Below are 23,331 nucleotides of genomic sequence, written 5' to 3' on the forward strand. Positions count from 1 at the left end.
GCCAGTCGCTTCTGAATGGGACTAGGTCATCCTTGCAGTTCTAAGTTAGGTAATACTGTTTACAAATAACTGTGTACATTTTTTGCTTAGGCGGTACCTTTACGTAACAAAAAAAGAACTATGAGAATTTATTTGCTCACCCGCGACCTTCTTTTAGTTCATTGATATGAAACCTCCGCAATGTAACGCCTGATTAAATAAACTATAATTTACCTATCCTCGCTGCGCTCAGCTGTTTCCCCCAAAGCTTTGCTGTGGAGGACCCATCCTCGCGTACCATGTTTTCATTAACCAATTGAAACGTTTCCTTTACCTCATCATCCCAGCCTATATACGTCCCACTGCAGGGCACAGGCCTCCCCTCAGAACAAGAGGGCTTGGGCCATAGTTCCCACGCGGGCCCAGTGCGGATTGGGAACTTCACACATACCATTGAATTGCTTCGCAGGTTTGTGCAGGTTTCCTCGCGATGTTTTCCTTCACCGTAAAGCTCGTGGTAAATTTCAAATGTAATTCCGCACATGAATTTCGAAAAACTCAGAGGTGCGAGCCGTGGTTTGAACCCACGACCCTCTGCTTGAGAGGCCATATGTCAAACCACACGGCCACCACGGCTTTCCTTTACCTATAAAATATAAATATAATTGGTTCATGAAAACACATTCGTCACAGCCTGTGCTCGCACGCAACACATCCTCGTACTTCTCTGGTGGAAACGCAGGCTAAGTCAGAATAGACAATGAGATCGATGAATACAAACTATCTCATAGTCAAAATATAAGTACTCCTGGCAGAATATTGACAATAAGTCAAAGAAGAAATATATCCGCCAGGCTAAATACCTATGTCAATAGCTAAATTTCCATGTTGACTACATAATTTGATTAAAATATAAATGAAATTGCCGAAATTTCAGGACAAAATCAAAATTCCGTATTTATTTGACGACATGAAACGATATTGTCTTAAATGAATGTAAGTAATAATTGATATTTTAAATTAGATACTTTGTATAAAATAACAGCTTTAATGGTAGTGTTGTGAAAAACACTCACTTCGAGGCTTAAAGACTCGAGGCTTAACGACTCAAAGGCCGCAAAGGTTTCTTGCATCCATAGGCATAAAATAATCCAATTTGAAATAAATAGAGACAAATATAGCCGAGTCTTTAAGACTATGGAGTCTTAAGAGTTCGAGTCTTGCCTCGAAATGAGCGTTATCCACAGCTCTAGTTAATGGTCATACATTTATTGAAGACAAGAGTTCATATTATAGTATAGAGGGATGATAAATATATAGTAACGGCGCCACATGGCAAGGAGCGCCATTTTACATTTTCCAGTGCCAAATAAAATTATGATGGCACCTTTTGAGAGGCGCGAAAGCGGTGTAGATGTCGGCGGCCGATCGTAAAATCCGCCAAATGACGAAATTCCTAGGCATATAATGAAATGGCGCCATTTCATGAATTGGCTAAGGGCCATCCGCCATATCGTTCAAAACTCAACATTTAACGATTTGCCTAGTGACGTAATCATGAAATTCCTAGGCATATCATAAAACGCCGCCATTTCATGATTTGGCCAGTTTAGGCAGATCATGAAATTTCTACGCATATCATGAAATGCCGCCATATCGGTTCTGTGTTCACAATTAATACTAACCACTCCTCGCTTCGCTCGTCGTACCTAATTTTTTCTTTTTTTCGGCATATCACGATGTGCCCGATATAGAGCTAGGAATATCGACGAATGCGTTGCTCTAATCGATCTGCCGTATTGTTTCTCAGGCACATCGTGATATGCCTGGCCAACTTTTAGGCATAACGTGAAATTGCGCCATTTCATGATATGCCTAGAAATTTCGTGATCTGGTGGATTTTACGATCGGCCGCCGACAAAGATATCTCGCTTTACATTGATCAAGGGCTAAAGTTAGCGCTGATTTTAAGCGTCCTCTATTAATCGGGTCAGACTCGAAAAGCTCACTTTCACGAAACGTACGCTATCTCTAAAAGTGCACTTCTTTAAAAGGATCACTTTCTCGGAACGTACTCTGTCTCTAAGCGTGTTCTTCCCAATAGGGTACACTTTCATAAATAGTGCATATTCTCAGAAGATGCCATTTTCAAAAAGTGCTTTTTCTCAGATGGAGCACATTCTCAGAAGACATATTTTGTCAGAAGGTGCACTTTCTCAATTGATGACCAATGCTTAGTAGTATTAATAAATCTTTAAATTTAATAAAACCGCGGCGGGCCAGCGCATGTCGAGTCATGCTTCGGGTAGGGTTCCGTAGTTGAATAATATACATACTAAATGAGTGCGCTTTTGAAAAGTGAATGGGCATGGCCAGATAGGAACAAGTGTAAGTAAGTTTGTAAAATGTCCAATATTCAAATCGTCCTATACGTAAATTTAAATTACTAAATGTCGCCCATAAAGCTGAACGCCAAAATCGCCAAAACGTCGAAAACATTTAATTTCACTTCTAATCAAACCAGCTCTATACAAATATGTGAATGGTTATTTATTTATTATTAAACTAATTTAAATTTCTAGACTATTATGGTCACAAAGGAAGACGGAATTATGCTGATTTGGGACCATTTTGTGACCGCGATAAGTAATTTATTCGTTTTCTTCTGTTTTATTTTGTGTAATTGTCACGAATAAATGTTTTTTCTTTTTTTTCTTTCTATTATTTACTATGTTATTTTTTAGACGGATGATTTTAGAACGCTTTGGTTTTTTTGGTGACAGCGGTTTTGGCATTATGCAACACAAACAAATTGATATTTTGTCCTTTGCGGTATGGATGTTATGCTAGTGAGGACATTTTCTTGATCAATTTACGTCGCTGGACATTTTGCTACACAGACGATTCTGATGTCACTCTGTCGTTACTTTGATCATCCCTCTATTCTAAATTCTAAACTCTTTATTTAAGGATATAGAGGAATTTCACCCACATTATCTATATTTTGACACCTTAGCTTTTTGAAATTATTTGAATTGTCATTATTATATTGGTGCTTTTACATTCGGTTTGGTTCGACATTTGTCGGCCTGGAAATGGGTAGGCGCGCTCGGCGACACGGTGAGAATGTTGTCTGTTCATTACTTGCTGCCAGGTTACCACTGCACGGCCACAGTAGCGACCACGCAATGTACAGAGAAAACGTTCATCGCACCGCTAGGCCTAGTCGTAATGCACTCGATAGTGGTACTTGAGTTCATTTTATTAGTCCTGCAAGAAAAATCGCTCAAGTTGCATTAGGATCAATCGCCTTTTTAGGGTACCTAGCTTGTTGCCATGAGTTACTTATTCAAAGTATAATTTTTATGGGGTACAAATAAACTGAAAGTTAGTAGTTGTGACAGTTTTAGGGCAATTCCTTCATGACTCATCTTCTAAGCAGGCTAATAGTATTATGCATTGTTAACATTTTTCTAAGAAAGTGTATCTCTTATGTCTCGTGGGTTACGGAACAGAATAACAACACTAAGAAGTTGATTGACGCATTATAAATTAGCGGCGCTTCGTTGATTACTTCGTGGCTTTGGGATTAAAACCACTAAATTTCATAATACCTTATTCACTAATACCCCTAATTTTATGCTTAGTATTATGTTGTTTTGCCATGAAAGTGTTTTGAAGTTTAGGCATTATGAGACTAAGGTATTTTGAAATTCGGCCATGTTAAGGTTCCGGTGTTTTAAGAAAATAAATAAGGCATTCTGCAATTTAGGTATTTTGAGACCAAGATATTTTGAGATCTGGGAATATTGATAAAGATGTAAAATAAAATTTAGTAGTTATAAGCCCAAAGCACTTCGTTCTTGTTCGATTTACGGCCTCGCAATGTACTGCAACTTGCACGATTTTTCTCGCAAGTCTAAACTGGGCTTTAGACTTAAACTAGCTACATGTCGTTCGGAATTCGAAACAAAGGATCGGCTTTCTCTTTCTTTCCTTTATGAAAACTGAGAAAATCGACTAGTCCCGAGCGACAGCGCCATTAACATTCGGGTTGTGCTTTTATGTTATAATCGTTTGTTACCGAACATTCGGGGCTGAGTCCGTTTACGTTTAGAAGCAGCCCTACATCTGGTATTTGGGAAGATCATATCGTTGAAAATCATCCATCGAAAGCGCATTGACTAGTTAAAAAACTTTAAAATTTTCGCAAAACATTGTTAATGTCAGCGTTGTATTATTTATTTCACTCGTCTTTGCAAGACTATAGTTTTTACCATTACGTTCTGACCGTTATTTGGCCAATAAATCTGTATTTTCAACAAAAGCAAATATTTTACAAACCAACACTCGCATTTTACTTCTCGTACAAGTAAAACGTGTATCAAAACAAATGTCTGTGTATCAATATTTATTTCTTTTTCTATTTATTTAAGGTTTAAGTCAAGTTTCGCTGAAGTTGCATTAATTTATGTGACGTGTGCATTACGTATATCAACAATGAAATAATATGAATAGAGTACAAATATTTTTGGTTCCAGACAGCTGCCTTTCAATCATGGGGAAAAGGAACAATGAATTCGGTGACAAAGGAGACACTAGAGTCCTCTACAAGAAATCTATAAGCACCATCCGGACACGCTCTAAAACTTACTCAGGTCATTCCCAGATATTCACCAAGAGCGGTATACAGCAGTTGAAGAAAGAGATATCACAAACGAATACGCTTAGCACGCAATGTGGGAAAGAGAAGAGAGATCTAGCCGTGGAGACAAATGTGTGTATGCTGAGAAATTATGTAAGGAAGAGAATAAAATATTCACATCGCGGTACGTCTTCTAAATCCAAGTTTTCAGTACTCACTAATGTTAAAAACACTGAAGATTCTTCGGCTTCTGGCGATAGCACGCAAAATCCCGAAGCAGGAGCTAAAGTTGCTCTAAAGAATATAGATGTAGTTTCAATAATAGTAGATAATTTCAAAGACCTGCTTAATAAATGGATATGTGAAAACATTTTAGAGAATATAAATGAGAATTTTCCAAAACTGGATACTGTCCGCGATTCACTGCTGCACAAATTAGAACGAAATGATACGAAGGAAAAAAACTCGCATTCAACATTTGTTTACCGTAGCAAGATTGGTAAAAATCGTCCCCAATGTTACAATAAACCGAAGGAACCAAAGAAATGTTCGTCGACAATGAAAAGCAAGGAGAAGGTGAAGTTTGTGGGAAAGCTCTCGCGCTACACGATTCCCTTTCGATGCAAAAAGGTTAGGCTGGTATCTACACTGAGTATCCCAAGGGACTTTGAAAAGTCTTCTTTGAACAGCGAAGACACAAACGACAACGCTCTTTATAGAGTGAGGAAGATAAATCAGAATGTTTATCTTTCATTATTGAAACCTAAAGAATTGTTCGCAGGTTCATCCACATTCGACCTTCTGGTTATGTCCTCACGGTCTCTAACTAAACGCTGTGCCACTTACAAAATTGACAATAGTCAAAAGAAAAATTTATCAAAAAAAGTTGCATTTGAATGTCGGATGCCAGATTCTCAGAGCAAAACAAAATCCAAATTTGCCATGAAAAATATTAGTACGGGTGATACATTTCAAAAACAAGGATGCAATACTGTACCCAGTTTAGTAAAAAGCATTTATGGTGATACAAGTCCAAGTTACGTGTTTTTGATGAGTGATAATTATACAATGACCGAATATAGTTCTACACCTGAAGGAACCAATGGCGAGTCGGAAAGCAGTGAATGTAATACACAAAGCCGCGAAGATAAACACTGTGAAGCTCATTTAAAATCAGATGTATTAAGTGAGAAAGATCGCAGTGATCCTATGATAACGATTGATTTTATAAGCCAAAGTCTTGAATTCCCTCCTCTAAAAATTGTTACATCGAATACTCCAAATAATATCCTACGCAAAAAGGTTTATTCTAAAATTAATCGAGCTTCGAGAAAACGAACATATAATAAATGTAAAAGAATAAAAAATAATACTTTTAACACAGCTAATATCAAATCTAGACATTTCACTTATTTATATAAAAGAGTAAATAGAATAAATGCAGAGAGTAATGAATTTTTAAATCATTTTCAAAGCATTTTGAAGCATTTAAGCAAACATGATGGCGATAAGAACATGCGGCTTGATGTTCAAGTGAATGTTTTTCCAATTATTGAAAATGCGGCTTCAAACTTAGAAGCTAAAATCAACATTGATGAAACCCTCACCAATTCTAAAACTGAACTGACAACAAACCGTAGAACACTCGACACGCTTATTGAATCTATAGAAACCGAAGCACTTTCGAAAAACGGAAGTACAAACCTAGAGAGCAAAGGTGCACCAGAGATTATAACACTATTAGATGGTGCAATGAGTGAAGCCAAATACATTCTCGTTCCTGAAAGTGATTCTATCAATAATGATAAGAAGAATAAAGAACTTTCCAAAGTTTCGGACTGTTCTACCATCACGGCTGGTCTAGAAATTTCTCACGAAATAAATGAGCTAAAAAGTGTAATCAAAGGTTTGGCAGTAACAACGGAAAAGTTGATGAGCGTACACTTGCAAGAGAAAAACTTCACGACATCAAAAAAGCCTCCAGTGGAAACCACAGTTTTGTATAATCCTACTACATCTACCATAAGGTCCAGTGATAGCTCGCAAACTCCGATTGTATCAAAAGAAAGCAAGAATAAATCTAAAGGTATACAAATGTCAGATGAATTTATAAGAAACAATGTTCATGCAGACTTTAAATTGAAAAAAGAACCCAAAAAATCTGACAAAACTGAACTTAATGTTAGATTAACAGCTAAAAGCACAACTTATCGGTTCATAGAGAGTGAGTCTATTCTTAAAGTTACAGACATGACTTCACTGGGGAACAACGCAACAGGCCCGAACGACGTAGGGCTAACGTGTTCCTTCCCAAAATCGAAATCGCTATTCGAAGTAACAAATGAGAAAGAAAATCGTAAATTGATGGCCTTTTACTGCGAAGGTCTGTTTCGGAAACCCTGTCGCGTCAAGACTTCTAACTGCAGCTCATCCGTTCCAAGCTCGTGCCGCCCATGCGATACCAAGTGTTGTGCATCGTCTGCAAAAACAATTATACCACCTCAATCAATACGGACAATTGATCTGCGTTGTCCAAGAAAATGTGGACCTTACGGTGACGATTACCCCGAAGAAGACGAAAGGAATTTAATTGATTGTGAAGACGTCTGCGATGTGTGTCCCAAATGCCGAAGAAGCGTTGGTTTCTACGAAGGTTTTCTCTACTGCCTTATTATCTGGATTCCAGTGATAATCATACTTAGTGTATTTTATCTATCAGTTATCAAAAAGAATCTACCGAAGAAGACTACTACAACAACTGGAGGCAATAACACATTGGTACATTTAAAATTATCTGATTTGGGATTTTGATTTTTTACTTTGTTTTATTGTTACGTTGTAATAAAAGTCACATAATAAAAATATTTGTTTTCATGCCTTGAGTAATTAAAGTATACCCAGAGAATATACTATTTACTAATATATTTTACACCAGCTTACTTACGCTCGTGACTATTTCTCAAAAAGTTGTCCATTTTCAGCTGTCCACTTATAAAAATAAAAATAAATATTTCCTGACACACAAAAAATAAGTAATATTGTGTTTAAATATAATACAAAAACAAAACCTAGTGTTAAAGGTAATACAAAGTCAGATAATCTTTGTTGCTGGATCCAATAGAAAGTTTCGATGTAGTTTCTCAAATAACGATTTTTTCCTCGCAAGATTTCGTGACGTTTTCCTGACGTCTAGAAATTTTGGATGTTTTATGCAGTTTATGCTTTATGATCTCATCCTTAGTGTTAGTAATTTAAATTTATTGATAAAACTGATTTCTTGTCAATTTCGTGACTAGCCAACTTTTTGAGAAATACTCTCGTAGCATTGCTTCGTTTGCCGAATTCCATATTCTGAGAGAAATTCGCAAAACCTATCCTTATTCCTTGTCTACATCATAAATCAAACCATTATGACGAATTGCAGGTCTCTGTGAACGATTATCGATTTATCGAGTAAGATTATGGAATGACTGAGTTGGAGTGAATGAAAAGACAGGGAGAAAGACGTGAAGCTATGCGCGAGTGAAAACTTGTTTCGTGGCTTTCATTTCGAACGTAGGTAGGTACGCTTAAATATTTCGCTGAATAAAGTGTTTTACTAAAAATAAGCTCTACATTGTTCATTTTTAGGGTTCCGGAGCCACAATGGCAAAAACGGAACCCTTATAGTTTCGCCATGTCTGTCTGTCTGTCTGTCTATCTGTCCGTCCGTCCGCGGCATTACTCAGGGACTATCAATGCTAGAAAGCTGTAACTTTGCACGGATATATAGGTAAACTATGCCGACAAAATGGTATAATTAAAAATTCAAAAAAAAATTTTTTAGGTTACCTCCCATAGACGTAAAGTGGGGATGATTTTTTTTTCTCATCTAACCCTGTAGTGTTGGGTATGGATAGGTATTTTAAAACCATTAGGGGTTTGCTAAGACGGTTTTTCGATTCAGTGATTTGTTTGCGAAATATTCAACTTTAAAGTGCAAATTTTCATTAAAATTGAGCGTCCCCCCCTCTAAAATCTAAACCTGGGTGGAAAAATTGGAAAAAATTAAGGATGGTAGTAAGTATATCAAACTTTTAAGGAAAACTATAACGGCTAAGTTTGCTTGAGAATTATTAGTAGTTTATGAGTAAATAGCAGTCTAAGGTATAAAATATACCTAAACTTGGAAGATTCCGTATGAAATACGAAATCCTTAGAAAAATATTACTTGATTTTTTCGTTATGGCTACGGAACCCTATTTTGGGCGTGTCCGACACGCTCTTGGCCGGTTTTTATTTAACACTGCATTTGGGCGGTTGAATCAGCGTATATTTAGTTAGTCATTTTGTGATGCACACGGTAGACATTATCATTTATCCGTGTCAGCTCTTGTAAATCGACCTGTACTTTGGGAACATTTATTATTTTCTTACAATTATCAGCAAGTTTCAACCTAAACAAAGTCTTATGCCACAAGTGCTAATCAACAAAAAAACTCACCGTTAAGGACAAATATAATGTTTCACTACAACTACGAATTTTTCGATAATAGGTTATTTTTTAACTGAATCACCGAGGGTCACCTAAATCTTACTTTGTTTCAGTGTCCAGTGTTAATTGTGAAAATATCAAAATGCAAACTAACAAAGAACGTAATGGACGTCCATCAAAAAATCATCCACTAAAGAGACTCAAATCGGTCACGAGGTATCCGAGTAAAGAACCTTCTTTTATCATAGCCTTTGCACTTCAAGAAACGTATGACAATTTAGCAACTGAACAGCAGAAAATTTGCTGTAGTAAAAATTCAAAGGCAAGCGATCATACTATCACACCGAAAGTTTCGACCAGTAATTATTCTACTGGTGAAATGGGAGAAAACCAAAGTGATTCAGTTGTGCCAGAAACTTCACTTAATTATGCAGGGTGCGATAGAGATGAGGGTGGTGATCTAGAGCAAAAACTTCCATCTTTGGAAGAATGCATCATGATTAAGAAAATAGAAAACCCAGAAATGGTTTTTGGGAGGTCCAGTCATCGTAAGAGTCTAAAGCAAAGAACAAGTAATAAACAAAACAAATGCAAAGATTTAAATAAAGTAAAAGTGGTTTACAATAAACGAAAGGGTTCGAAGAGACTGGATAAAAAATTATGTAAATACTTTGGGGAGAAACACATGAATGTCAACACAATATCGAATAAAATCCAATCTGAGTCTATTTCTAAAATGTTGTCTAGATCCAGAATTCTAGAAAAAGTTTCTGCTAAAGAAAATTTGATTGAAGATCAACACATAAAAGGCATGAGCAACCAAGATTCAGCGTCAGCATCATTCATAACTGCTAATGAGTCATTTTTTAGTTACATCAGTCAAGACACTTTAACATATAAAGAAAGCAATAACAGTGTTAAGGATACAGAATGTGATTTGTCTAAATCCGAAAGTATGAATTCTGTTATCCGCATATTACCTGATGAGACGTTCAAAACTGTGATTAATGTGTCGAGAGCTGTAATACAAAGCGGCACCTTCGCTGTTGAACATAATATCAGAACGATGCCCAGCAACACAGTTATAATGCACCAAAATTTGACAAGCACAGAAACTTTTATCGAACCAGTCCCGTTGACGTCCGATCCCGTGAGTGAAGTGTCATCTAAAGCCATTTGTGATAATTATATGGATTTAACTGTCAGTGATATTAGCACAGAAAGATTTGAAGGTGATTCAAGGCTTTCAACAACAGAAGCATCAGATGAAGAATATACTTTTTATAATGCTAAGACGAGCTCATATTTCAACAAATGTGATAATGACTCCATTTCCGAAAACGCAGTTCAAATTGAAAGACCAGATGAGCTATTCCAGGACACATTTGCCAAAGCTGATCCTTGTGCAACTAATTCAAGTCTCATAGACAGGGTTATAAATCTAGGAATATTTCCTGAAATAATATCTCACAACTCCAATCATTATCCAAATGACGACATTGTAACGGAAAAAATAAGTCATAACTATACATACCCTAAAGATGAAGATACTACCGCTTATGATCAAAATAATGTTAACAGAATGATTCCTAACAACATAACTCAGAAATCCTTCTGCCCAGAATTAAACGTCAGCTTTATTAAACCAAAAACAGATTTGAATTTGGTGAATGAAGCAGCAATTACGGATATTCTGCAAGGAAAAGGAAAGCATGAGAACGTAAAGCGAACAGAAGAATTGAGTAATAATTATCCATCAAATTTGTCCGAACTTTGGGAGAAACTGCTCATAGCCCTAGACTCAACAGCTAAGAAAATCGAAGAGTCGCTCAGCGAAAGAATTATTCAGGAAATGAGAGACACATTCAAAATGTTAAACAAAGCTAACGCTAAAAAAGACGTAGAAGCTGGTTTCGTTCCAACAGCGCCAACCGTGAATAATGCAGGTGACACAGACGAGCCAATGAAAGAGGTTTGCCCTGAAGATGCACCAAGCAAACTGGAGCAAGGTTTGCAATGTAATCTAGTTCAAAGTCAACTGATAGACGAATTGATGTTGTTTAAGAATCGCTCTGTAAGTGGCAGGATTTGCCCTGCTGTTTCTCACCAGAGTAGCTCAAAATTTATCGAACACTCCTTCGAGGTTTTAAAACCCCCTGGTGTGATGAATATCCCTAATAGAGGAGACGTGGTCACCTTAACTGATGAAGAAACTGTGGAAGGGCCATCTGCTAAAGTTCTACACATACAGCACCCAACATTCTTGAAGATTTCTGTAATTTGGAAATTTTTGAAAGAAAATGTGTTTGTCTTAACCAGTGTTCCGGTGTTTTTTTTCGTGTTCATTTTGTTTTATTTATTCGTTCTTTTGATAGCTCAACCACTTTAGACGTCTTTGTATGCTGTTTAATGATTAATAAAAGTTTTAAATGTTAATAATAAGTATCTGATTTCATGTGGTTTTCTATAATTTGATTAACTTTATATATAGCGTATATTACAGGGACTAATGTTTTAGGACTCGGGTATCTTAGAATACAGTTCATCTGTAGGTAAATTAATTATCACACATAGTTGTGGGGTATCAAAGGGTGTGAGCGGCGTTTATTTTGGTTGCAACAAACAAGGACGCATATCAAGACCATATATAATTATCTAAATGTATACTTAATACTCGTAATTATAATTACTAATGCTTTAAATCAATATTTGGTACTATTCTACACCAAATTTCCGTCCTCAACCCAATAACTCATTCAAGCTAAATCCCCAAATAAACCTTTGAGTAATTACACACAATTCGTGCCCGAATCCCTAAAATTTACCAAACTCCATCAATACGTAAAATATTCACACAGTAGCGATAAATGATAAAAGTTGAGCAGCGCCAAATTTTACCTAATTCAAATGTAATGGCGCTGACATAGCTTAGTTGGGTTGTCTCATTTGCTTACGAAAAGGCGGTTTAATTTGATTAATGAACTAAAATAATTTCCTTGCTCACCCGCGACCTTACGATGGCACATCATCGCTATCGTAAATCGTGTATCGTGTCGTTGATTGGCTATCGTAAGGTCGCGGGTGAGCAAGGAAATTATTTTAGTTCATTGATATGGACCTCCGCAAAGTAACGCCTGATTCAATAAATTTGATTAAGTCGAAGCTACATGGCATGTCTTGTTTTACCAGGCTTACAAGGCTTAGGATCGTACACCTTCCCTGAAATGTGCAATTCCTCAAAATCGGGGGCGGATTTTACGAATGCAACATACACCTATTATATTTTTAGCGAGGTATCATACTATTTAAATAATTTAATGCTGGGCGTTTTATCTGTCAGTCGGATTTTTTTCTAAAAACGGAGAAGCGCAGCTAATAGGTATAAATTATGAAAACAAGTAGAATTAGATCATGAATGACTTGGCAAAACATACGAATTTCTTGTAATTATTAGGGTACTGGCTGGAGAATAAACATAATGAACAAAATACTGTTGGCGTATCTGTAATAAGTAGGTATAGGTATAGAGTCGTTCACGATGACGCGTGCCGTGGTATATTACAATGTCATTAATGGCTAATTTTGACAAAATCACGCGTCTTCGTGGATGGCACTAGGTGGCACTAGGTATATCCGAGGTTTTCAATTATACCTACCTATTAATTAATACGTTGCAGATGTGATTAGGGTTTGCTTCATTTAATAGCAGTTCTGAAGAAAATACTGTTTCAGAAATAAATTACTTTAGGACAAATGAAAATTATGGAAAACGATACATTATGGCACATTATTATGAAATTCGGACAAACCGTTTCGGTTGGACACTAAAATCTCATGAATTGAGATTTAACCAAAATTTAAATGCCAGTTGGTTAAAAAATCAGTAAAACACCATCAACATTACAATACATTTAATTGGCTCATAAATAAATAAATATCACCCTGTTCACATTATACAAGTTCAAAATAAGTTAAATAGATTGCCTAGGCTTGAAAACAGGCAGTTGCTGGCAGTTGGTTCGAATATTGCTGTTTTTACGTTTTGAAAGATTTTTAATTATACAACAATGAAATTTGTGTACAATGTTGCTTAAGAGTTTAGCGCTTCAGTATTTTTTTTAATTCAAAGTGACCATCAATTTACCTCCTGAAAATAAGGGTTCCTGTGGCAGGCTAGTTGGCAATAGTATTGCGCAGTACATTTGACAACTTTGACATTTGTGTCACGTTTATGATTGGTTAAAGAACTAAATGAGCCAATCGTAAGCAAGACTAACCCACCTTTCGATACTAACGCCATCTAGCAATATTTTGTCTAAGAAATAATTTACAATGACGAATATTACGAGTATACGTTATGCCAATCCAATTTATGGAAAGTGTAAACAAACCGATTTCATCAAAATTCTTGTGTAAACACCCACTGGATCGAATCAATAACACATTATTTATCTATAATTCGTGTCTTTTAACTAGACGTCTAATCACATTTTTCACCAAAATTCACTTGATTTCAATATTTAATTTTCATTTGAAAAATCTTCGTCAAAATCTGACGTTATTTCTGTGTATAATCTGTAGTAGCATAGACTAGCGTAGTGGTGGAAAATTTGACATTTTAAAAATCGATTAATACTCGATTGAATAAGGGATTATTATTTATTTACCTTAAAATTAAAAAATAGTTACTGCTTTTATAATTGAATAAACAGTCTTTGGAATTAAAAATAATAAAATAATGGCGTGTTTCTTTACCCTTTCTATAAATTGCGTTGACATAAACCATACGGAAATTTGTGAGATATATATTTCCGAATAAGATGGAATATAAGAAATAGGTCATAGGAACGTTCAAATATTTGGAGTAAATATTTGCCATGGGGAGGGATAGCTAAAAATTTACCTTATACAAGGTAAATCGTGTGGCTAAAAATTTGCTGCGAAGAATAATATTTGCCGAAGTGATGTCTTGATTTTACGGTCCTCTTTTGCGATTAAGGAACTTTTTTTAAAACAGGCGGGTTTTACAGTTAAATCTTCTCCGCAAGTTTAATAAGTTCTTAACTAATGTCAAACGAATTAACTATAAACTATGTATTAAAGAGGTTGCAAAAGTGTCCTTTAAGCGGTAAATATCATTTACAAGTCCTTCCAGATTAGCGCTAGAGCTCTAAGGCTAGGGTAGCAGTATCAACATTTTCTGAAATAATTTATCGAAAATACAAACTGAGACATGGGTGCACAGAACAACCAGAAAAAGAGGCCAGCGCTGGGAAATTTGGAGTTGAAATAAAAAATACAAAACTTCAATAACCAATCATAATGAAATAATTTAGTAAATATGTAAAGTAACCGATGCATGTGAGAAAACATAGACGTAATTTTTTAAAGGCTTAATTTTTTAATAAAACATTTATGGCCTTTAGTAGTTTGTAAAAACAAAAAATGGGAGCTGTAAAAGTCATTGCTGACAGGACAAAAAAAGTATGCCAGTTGGTGATATCAACTACTTTTTATGAAGATAAAGTGATTATTAGTTATGTTATTTTATTTTATTGCTGGTCTTGAGCTAGTATCAGGTGCCCGGATCTATCCAGGGTGAAGACAGGTCGGACGCGACGGTTCCTGAAAAATTAAAAAAATATTAGTATTTTTCCAAATTATACTAAAACTAGAACAATTTAAAAAAACAAAAATGTAAATTTTAGGCCTGGAATCGATCCCAGTTAATTCCGTAAAACGTGTCCACCCCAGCCTATATACGTCCCACTGCTGGGCAAAAACCTCTCAGAATGAGGCGGCTTGGGCCGTAGGTCTCGCTCGGATCTAGTATGGATTGCTTCCCAGATTTGTGCAGGTATATTCACGATTTTTTCCTTCAAAAGCTCGTGGTAAATTTCGATTGTAATTTCGCTAATAGATTGGCTGGCTAATGGCTATATAATTGGCTGTATTGACTGAATGGCAAAGATCCCTTCAGGGATAAGTCCGCCCTTGTACTTAGAACCTTTTGTTGGTTACCTTTTTGTATTTACTTTTTTGTACAAACAAAGAAATTCCGAAAAACTCAGAGGTGCGGGCCTGGGTTGAAACCAACGACCCTCTGCTTTAGAGGTGCTGCGCTGCATGGGTTATGATAGGTCTCAGCTCTTATCATGGTTTAATGTCCGCGATCCCATGGCGCTCCCATAACGGCAGAGTGGACCGATGTGTTTTTAGATTTCAACGAAATGCGTAAAATATTTTCACATCACAAAAAGGTCTCTACGAGTTTAACTATAACATCCATGGAACCCTGGGCTTGTGGGGAGCCACCCGGACCCTGACCTAAACACTAGTCATGAAATAAGTATTGGTAAAATTTTCATTTTTAATACAAGCTTTTTTTGCTGACTGTACTTTTTGTCGACTATACTTGCATTTTCACCCAAACTACATTTGGATACCAAATTTCAAGTCGATTCCATTAACCATTGTAGAGTTCCGTCCTGCGGAGACGATCCTGGATGACTACCAGGATGTCACTACCAGATTATTGTATTGTCACGCGATTTACACATGTATGCAAAATTTCAGCTCAATCGATAACCGGAAATTCATTTGCAAGATTTGATGACAAACATCGGGACAGGTGAACCTAAATAATAATAAAAGCTTGTAATAATACCTTAGTTTAGCACTCTTTCTCCTGCCCCCTGTGGCGACAGCAGTGGCTTCGGCTATGGCTGGTCCATTTTCAGTCGTGACCTGAAAAAAAAATCATGTATTTTTCTGTATTTTTTTTGTTTGTGTAAATTTTGCTATATGTGTGTGTCTTCTGTGTTAGCGAATAACTGTCTTCTTTCTTTCTTTCTGAATAAATATTTTTTTGCTTTTTTTTTCAAATCAGTTGCGTGATTTAGGCGCAAGCCACACAGAAGAGAAAAGAAGAGACGTGGGACGGGGGCGCGTCGCGGACGGGGCGAAAGACGCGGATAGCACCTTTGTTTTGTGTTTTAAAGAGGTAGGTATCAGCACTTACTTCTTCCTGGACTGGTGGCTCAGTGGTCGGGTTCTGCGGCGGTGCAGGGGCTCCGTACCGCGTGTACACTCGGGGCTGAGTCCTAGAACGTAAAGTCAAGGTCTCAGGGCTTTTAGAGATCTGGGACCTTATTGTCTAACTTGGAATCACAATCGTTTTTACCATGTTCTTTCTGTCACACGGTATAAGGCGAGGGTAGAAAGAGATGGTGGATGCGATCGCAAACGTCAGCGCATTCGACAATATGAGTTGCGACCAAGGACCAAATAATACAACCTTTTGTAGCTGTAGGTATTTTTAGACGAAACTCACGGAAATCAAAAGCTAAACTTCCCCGTTGCCATAGATTTTTATGAAATATCGCAAAAAAATAGTTTACAAATTGTAAGGAACAAGTAAAAAAAAACGATTGAAAATTACTGATCTAAAAAAAAACTATATTAGTTTGTACTGAGCTGGATTGCAAATTTCCTCTTCATTGCGCGAGGGGTCATTTAAGTTTATTAATGCCGCAAAACGCGTGGGGGGATTTTTACTATATCAATAACCAAACCCGAACAGCTTAAAAAAATTATACCGTTGCTTACGTAAGTTTAGGGGACGGGTTCGAACTTTGCTTACTTTTGCTCACAAGGGGAGGGGGGAGTAAAACTACAAAATTCTGCTTTACACTTGCATGACCCCTTATGCCGACTTGCGCTTGGCCAATTTTTCCCTTTCGAGGTACCTACCTACTGTCCTAAAAATAAAACAATGCTATAGTATATTAGCATTCTGCGCAGTGTTTATTTCGGACCATGGCAGTTAGCCTCAAAACCCGCGCTACCCGACCTTAGAAGTTAATATATTCTCTTATTTATATTCACCGATATAGCTGGCTACGCCTCGGACATAATATATTAGATTAGATGATAGAAATGACCTTCACATCCTTTCAAAAGGAAAACTAAAGCTTGCCAAAATATTTACTTTTCATACAGGCCGATTCCAAATACTGTCTAATCTAAGTAGTTAAGTAGCCTTAATTACTGTCTAATGCACTTTGTTTTTTTTTTATTCGACTGGATGGCAAACAAGCAAGTGGGTCTCCTGATAAGAGATCACCACTGCCCATAAACATCTGCAACACCAGGGGTATTGCAGACGCGTTGCCATCCTAGAGGCCTAAGATGGGATACCTCACGTCCCAGTAATTTCACCGGCACTGCTGCTTCACGGCAGGATTAGCGAGCAAGATGGTGGTAGCAATCCGGGTGGACCTTTGAATCACGATCGTTTTCATCATTTCTTTCTGTTACACGGTTATAGCGTGAGGGTAGAAAGAGACGGATAATGCAATCACGAGCGCATATCAATGAACTACCTTATACCTTGGTTCTCCACTACACTACAGATCAGTTCACTCACGAAGGCGCGCCCCTACTCACCCTACTCACTCATCCAAATCCTCAACTCTTAACTACCGCTATATATTAACTTCCAAGTTCTGTCTGGTCCAAAGTTAACTGCTCAGGCTAGACTCATAATTATAATTTGTCGATCAGTTGTCACTTTTGTTTGATTTTAATCTCAAAATGTAGAGCTTGCAAAGTAACTTTACCATTGAATGAAATAATCTGAAAACAATATAAAATATGTTTTTTTACCTTTCGAAGAAATGGTAACCATAGCAATTGTTCGTGATGAAATGAGTTGCTTAGATGACTCAAAATGTGTTAAAAAGAATAATATTTTATTTACCCAGGAAACTTCCTAATTAATGGGTTACTGAAAAGTTTACAGTGCCGTAAGGTACTTCGACCCATTGGAGGGTAACTGACTTTAATTCACATGAAAACCACATAGAAACGTAAAAATAAAAACATCAAAATGTGATCGATCAAGCAACACCAACCACATGGCAAAGAGCCATATTCTCAAAGCACTAATAAAACCAGGACCGAGTTAATCCTAAAGGCCAAAGTTACTTTTCAGGACCAAGGTACCCCGACCTAATGTTAATCAACTCTGGAAGAAAATACACACGATAAACTTTTAATTCCTCTTAATATTAACTTTGTGACTTTAATAACACTAACCTTGCACCAAAAGCAGTAGCCACAGCAGTCGCCGTCGCTCCGCCGTCTTCATTCTCATTCTGATCCTTCTCTTCATTCTCTACACTGTTCCCTTGCTGGTTTACATTGAAACCGCTCTGCAGCGCATCTTGACCCTGGCTCTGCTGAGGCTCAGCAAACTGCTGCTGGTAGTACTGCCCCAAGTTCTGACCAGGAAAAGAGACTAGTTGCCCTTGAGCGAAGTTCTCCTGAGGAAACTGTTGGTAAATCTGCTGATCAGCCTGAGGTTGGTAAGTCTGAGGTTGGTAAGAAGTCTGTGGTTGGAAAGCCTGAGGTTGTGCCTGGTATACTGTTTGTGGTTGCTGATAAGCTACTTGAGGTTGCGGGAAAACCTCTTGTTGGTATACTCCTTGGGCTTGAGGTTGATAAGCCACTTGTGGTTGCTGTTGGAAAGCATCAGCTTGTGTATAAACTGTTTGAGGTTGCTGATAAACTGCTTGCTGCTGGTACACATTCTCTGCTTGTGGCTGATACTGAGGTTGGGCTTGATAGATTAGCTGTGGTTGTGGTTGGAACGCCTGAGGTTGTGGCTGATACCCAGCTTGTGGTTGCGGTTGGAACGCCTGAGGTTGTGGCTGATACCCAGCTTGTGGTTGCGGTTGGAACGGCTGTGGTTGAGGCTGATAACCAGCTTGTGGTTGAGGCAACAATTCACTCTGTGGCTGTTCAGACTGATCATCACGCTCATCGTCATTTTCCTCTTGTTTAGATTGAGGGAACGCATTTGGCTGAAGCTGATTCGCACCTTGCGGCTGCAATACAACGTTCTGTCCTTGAATAGGAGCAAGAGGTTGAATCAAAGGTTCGTATTGACCGTTCACAAATGGCTGAAGCTGTGGGCTTTGGATAAGGAAACCCGCACCAGAAGTCTGTCCTCGGATCACATAAGCTTGGCTTTGTGGGAGCTGACTTTGAATAAGCGCTTGCTGCTTAGCCAACTGTTGCTGAGCTATGATTGCGGGTAGAGCAGCGAAGTGTGTCTGGGCGTCGAAGCCAGAAACCTGCTTTTGCGAAGCTTCTTGTCCAATTAAGAAGGGAGTGTTCAACTGTTCAAGCTGCAGAGGCTGCAGTCTTAACTGAGCAAGAGGATTCAAGAATAACTCAGGAGGGTATTCCTGTATATTTTGCCTAGTAACTTCGACGGAAACCTTCTGTTTGCCAGCGACTGCTGGTGGTACGACCTCGTCTGTTTCTCCCTCATTTAAGTCAGATTCGGTAGTTGGTACTTGGGTGGTCCTGAAGTCTGGTCTTGGTGTGAATGTTGGTTCCGTGGGGTTCACAGTGGTGCGTAAGAACTGTCGCGGCGCGTTGCTGCTGGGAAGCCTGTTTGCTTCGTTCTCTTGCCTCTGACGGGCGAATTCTCGAGCCTTTTGCTGCTGGATCTGGAACTGTAATATGTGGAATTGTATGCAAAGCTTATAATCATCGTAGATAACTGCCCAGAGGGCTAAGGTAGATGATAGAATACTACTAATATTATAATTGCAAAAGTTTGTGAGTATGCGTGGGGGTACGTGTGTATGTTAGTTACACCTTTAAGGTAAAACGGCTGGACAGAATTGGGTGAAATTTGGTATGCTGGATATCTGCATCCAGAATCTGCAACCAGATCATCAGTCCATCTCGATGGCGTACTAGTACGCTGCGCTTGCCAATCCACAGTCTCCATTAGAGAACTTTTTTCTCCTTGTTACATGGCCTGCCCATCCATCCATCCATCCCAGCCTATATACGTCCCACTGCTGGGCACAGGCCTCCTCTCAGAACAAGAGAGCTTGGGCCATAGTTCCCACGCGGGCCCAGTGCGGATTAGTAACTTCACACGCACCATTGAATTGCTTCGCAGGTTGTGCAGGTTTCCTCACGATGTTTTCCTTCACCGCAAAGCTCGTGGTAAATTTCAAATTAAATTCCGCACATGAATTTCGAAAAACTCAGAGGTGCGGGCCGGGGTCGTGGGTCCCTCTGCTTGAGAGGCAATAGGTCAAACCACTAGGCCACCACGGCATGGCCTGCCCATTGCCACTAATTTGCTTCGATTCTATAGACAATCATCATCATCATCGTATAAGCCGTAGGACGACCACTGTTGGACATAGATCTCCCTCATCTATAGAAAACTACAAGATGAAAAGAATAAGAAAGAGAAACTTACCTGGGTCTGCTGCAAACTCGGGTCCAGATTCTTTATGTCAGCGTTAAGAGTAGGTCCAACGTACTGCTGCCCACTGATGGGCGAAGGGTGGAAGATGGGCTGTTGCTCCTGGCGCGGCGGCAAACCCTGGACGCTCACGTCGTCTTCAGCATCAGGGGCGGATGCTGGGTTCCGAGGGTCCACGGGCGGGAGGTAATTTGGGTTCTGATAATGAAATAAATCTTTGAATAGCTAAGTATTAAAAAAAGTACAGAGATTGATGGCTTTAAATCGGTATCCCTTTGTTTCCTATTACTTATGCTATTGGGCATTTCTATCTACCGTTGTACCCTGAGTTTATCTCTCCGATTTCAACAAAATTTCGGAGGTAGACTCAGTCCATGATTCCGAGCTGGAAAAACAGGGTCTCCAGGTGTGTTCCCCAAATATTGTATGGATGTGCGTTTTATTACGAATTTTTCTTAATAATTTTCGTAACAAAACGGACACATCCATACAATATTTTGGGGACACATCTGGAGACCCTTTTTTTCCAGCTCGAAATCATGGACTGAGTCTGAGTCACCAAATTTTGTTGAAATCGGAGAGATAAACTCAGGGTACAACGGGTATGCTCTATTACCATATTCTGTTATTATTTATGATTGTTTTTTGGGGGCTTTTTGTATTTTTTATTTCAACTCCAAATTTGTTACTTTTACGGGTATCCCGTGAAGTGAAACCATATCGAAAATACAAACTGAGACATGGATTCACAGAAAAACCAGAAAAAGAGACCAGCACTGGGAATCGAACCCAGGTCCTCAGCAATCCGTGCTGCGTGCAACCCCTAAACCCCTGCTGGACAGGAATCTAGACACGAATTTTTCCTATGCATACATATCTCAGCAATCAAATTATGTTATTCTGTTATTATTTATTTAAGTGTTGCCCAAGCGAGTTCTCTACAGATATCATTTTTCAATCGAGTCACGTGACATTTGTGTGCAATTTCGATAATCTTCTAATATACAAAATACTCAAGTATACTTTCTTTTAAGACCGGCAACAGACCAGCGACTTCCCTGGAGTTGTTTCTACTCATAGACGGTGGTGATTACTTTCCGTCAGATGACCCATAAATAATAAAAATTAATTTAAAAACATGACGTACCTGTCCTCTTTGCGGCAGCTCGAAGGCGGGCCCGGCGGGCCTCCACCCGCTTGGCGCGTAGGGCGCCGGCGGCTCCGCCAACGCGCAAGCGACCAAACATAACACTGCCAATAGTCCCTATTGACAAATAATTATTAATTGCCAATCTTCAATACAGAAAACCATATCAATAAGCAATTACTATAAAAATAACCTAGTCAAATAACCCTCATTCTTCGTAGTCGGGTATTAACTCGCCCCTTGCCATTTCCGGCGCAAAAAAACCCATGGGTAGGTTAATATATAACTCTCGCGGCATGTCCACGTTGGATAGCTATGGACAGCCTTTGCACCAGAAATTACCAATTAATTATTAATATCAAAATTGTTAATAAAAAAAACAATCGCATAATTTGTTTCGATTCTGTAACGGCACGTAGACACTCATGAAACCCATCGTGCGAAAGTCTCTAATAATATTTATATTGTATTGATAAAAAATGTAAAACCGACACTTTCCTACACAACACAACACTTATCAGATCAATTTTTCTAATTAAAAAGTAGGCATATAAAAGAACATAGAATTAAATTTTTGCGATACTTAAATTTTAGCACAACACAAAACAAAAGACGTGTAATCACCTTCATTTTCGTCCACTTTCGCTTGCAAGTCCCATGCGCGCGCATGTTTTATAGACAAGTATTAACACTTATCATTCCTGTCTCGAACATAATCGACCTTACCAACATAACCTTAAAGAAACACCTTTAAACCTCAACAATCAAGTATCAACCTTCTTTCTTTAGCTATACGGTACTGTCAAATTTGCTAAAGTATCAAGTTACGTTGGGCGTAGTAAAAGGTCTTTTATGATGACGCGATTGGTTGGGATGACACCTTTAGATTGATTTGTATTCTGTGGTCGATTTTGATTGGTTGGAGTGCATGTTTAGCACGTTGTTTGTCTGATTTCTGTCTGTCTTGTGTCATAATTATTGTAATATGACATTGAACGCATAGGTATTTCTTTCATTAAAGCACTGCGATTGCAGTGCAGTGCATTCGTCATTTCTCATTACCATGTCCACCCTAACCAAATATAGCGGTAGTTGATTGATGGTGACGTCACATTAAAATACCAATCTTCGTCTGCGGGGGGAAGCCGCTATCAGCAGGGGACTGAAAGGGGACGGGTGCGTATATCATCATCATCATCAGCAGCCTATAGCAGTCCACTCCTGGACATAGATCTCCCTCAATGAGTGCCATTGCGCCCTGTCCTCTGTGTATTGTGCTCTGCGTCTCGATGGGTGCGTATCTAGTACTTTTTGAAAGTCATATTGAATTATTCTTCCTAACTCTTGTTAGTCATATTTTCTTTTAATGTAATTTTTTCAGAAATCTTTTAATATTCACCTCTAGATCTCTACAGGTTAGGTTAGGCGTGTTATGTGCGGATTTATAATAATTTATAACTACAACCGTCACATTATGACAAAAATTACATTCTGACTTTCAGCAATCTTCTGAGCCGACATGGATGGACTCAGAGTTTACATTCTGTACACACCACTATTTTAATGGGGTTGAGTGAATCGCCTTAAAAGCCAAAGTCTGTGTTCTTGCTGTTTCTTATAATTGTTTTTAATCCCCGACGCAAAAAGAGGGGTGTAATATGTTTGACCGCTATGTGTGCTCTTAAACGGGTGAACCGATTTGAATGCGGATTTTTTATTTGAAAGCAGGGTTTTTAGCGATGGTTCTTAGACATGTTCATCAAAATCGGTTAAGCCGATTTTGAAAT

At 38.2% G+C, this 23,331-nt stretch overlaps 2 protein-coding genes across 3 annotated transcripts; one reads left to right on the forward strand and one right to left on the reverse strand.

Annotated features, from left to right (window-relative positions):
- The first annotated feature begins 813 nt into the window (after nucleotides 1-813).
- On the forward strand, nucleotides 814-11,495 carry LOC141444110 (uncharacterized). Of its 2 annotated transcripts, XM_074109542.1 has the most exons (3): nucleotides 814-975; nucleotides 4,521-4,808; nucleotides 9,212-11,495. In XM_074109542.1, exons 2-3 carry the CDS (start codon nucleotides 4,538-4,540, stop codon nucleotides 11,485-11,487), a joined length of 2,547 nt encoding a protein of 848 aa, XP_073965643.1. In that variant the 5' UTR covers nucleotides 814-975; nucleotides 4,521-4,537; the 3' UTR covers nucleotides 11,488-11,495. The 2 variants fall into 2 exon arrangements, with proteins under 2 accessions (XP_073965643.1, XP_073965644.1); XM_074109543.1 differs by lacking the exon at nucleotides 4,521-4,808.
- A 1,499-nt stretch (nucleotides 11,496-12,994) lies between these two features.
- LOC141444116 (uncharacterized) lies at nucleotides 12,995-22,242 on the reverse strand. Its single transcript, XM_074109548.1, has 7 exons — nucleotides 22,169-22,242; nucleotides 21,545-21,661; nucleotides 20,392-20,595; nucleotides 18,198-19,624; nucleotides 16,120-16,201; nucleotides 15,766-15,845; nucleotides 12,995-14,723 (listed from the first exon to the last, which is right to left on the reverse strand). The coding sequence occupies exons 1-7, from the start codon at nucleotides 22,211-22,213 to the stop codon at nucleotides 14,651-14,653; spliced, it is 2,028 nt and encodes a 675-aa protein (XP_073965649.1). The 5' UTR covers nucleotides 22,214-22,242; the 3' UTR covers nucleotides 12,995-14,650.
- Between the last annotated feature and the right edge of the window lie 1,089 nt (nucleotides 22,243-23,331).

The sequence above is a fragment of the Choristoneura fumiferana genome, chromosome 29 (genome assembly GCF_025370935.1).
Source record: "Choristoneura fumiferana chromosome 29, NRCan_CFum_1, whole genome shotgun sequence".
NCBI lineage: Eukaryota > Metazoa > Arthropoda > Insecta > Lepidoptera > Tortricidae > Choristoneura > Choristoneura fumiferana.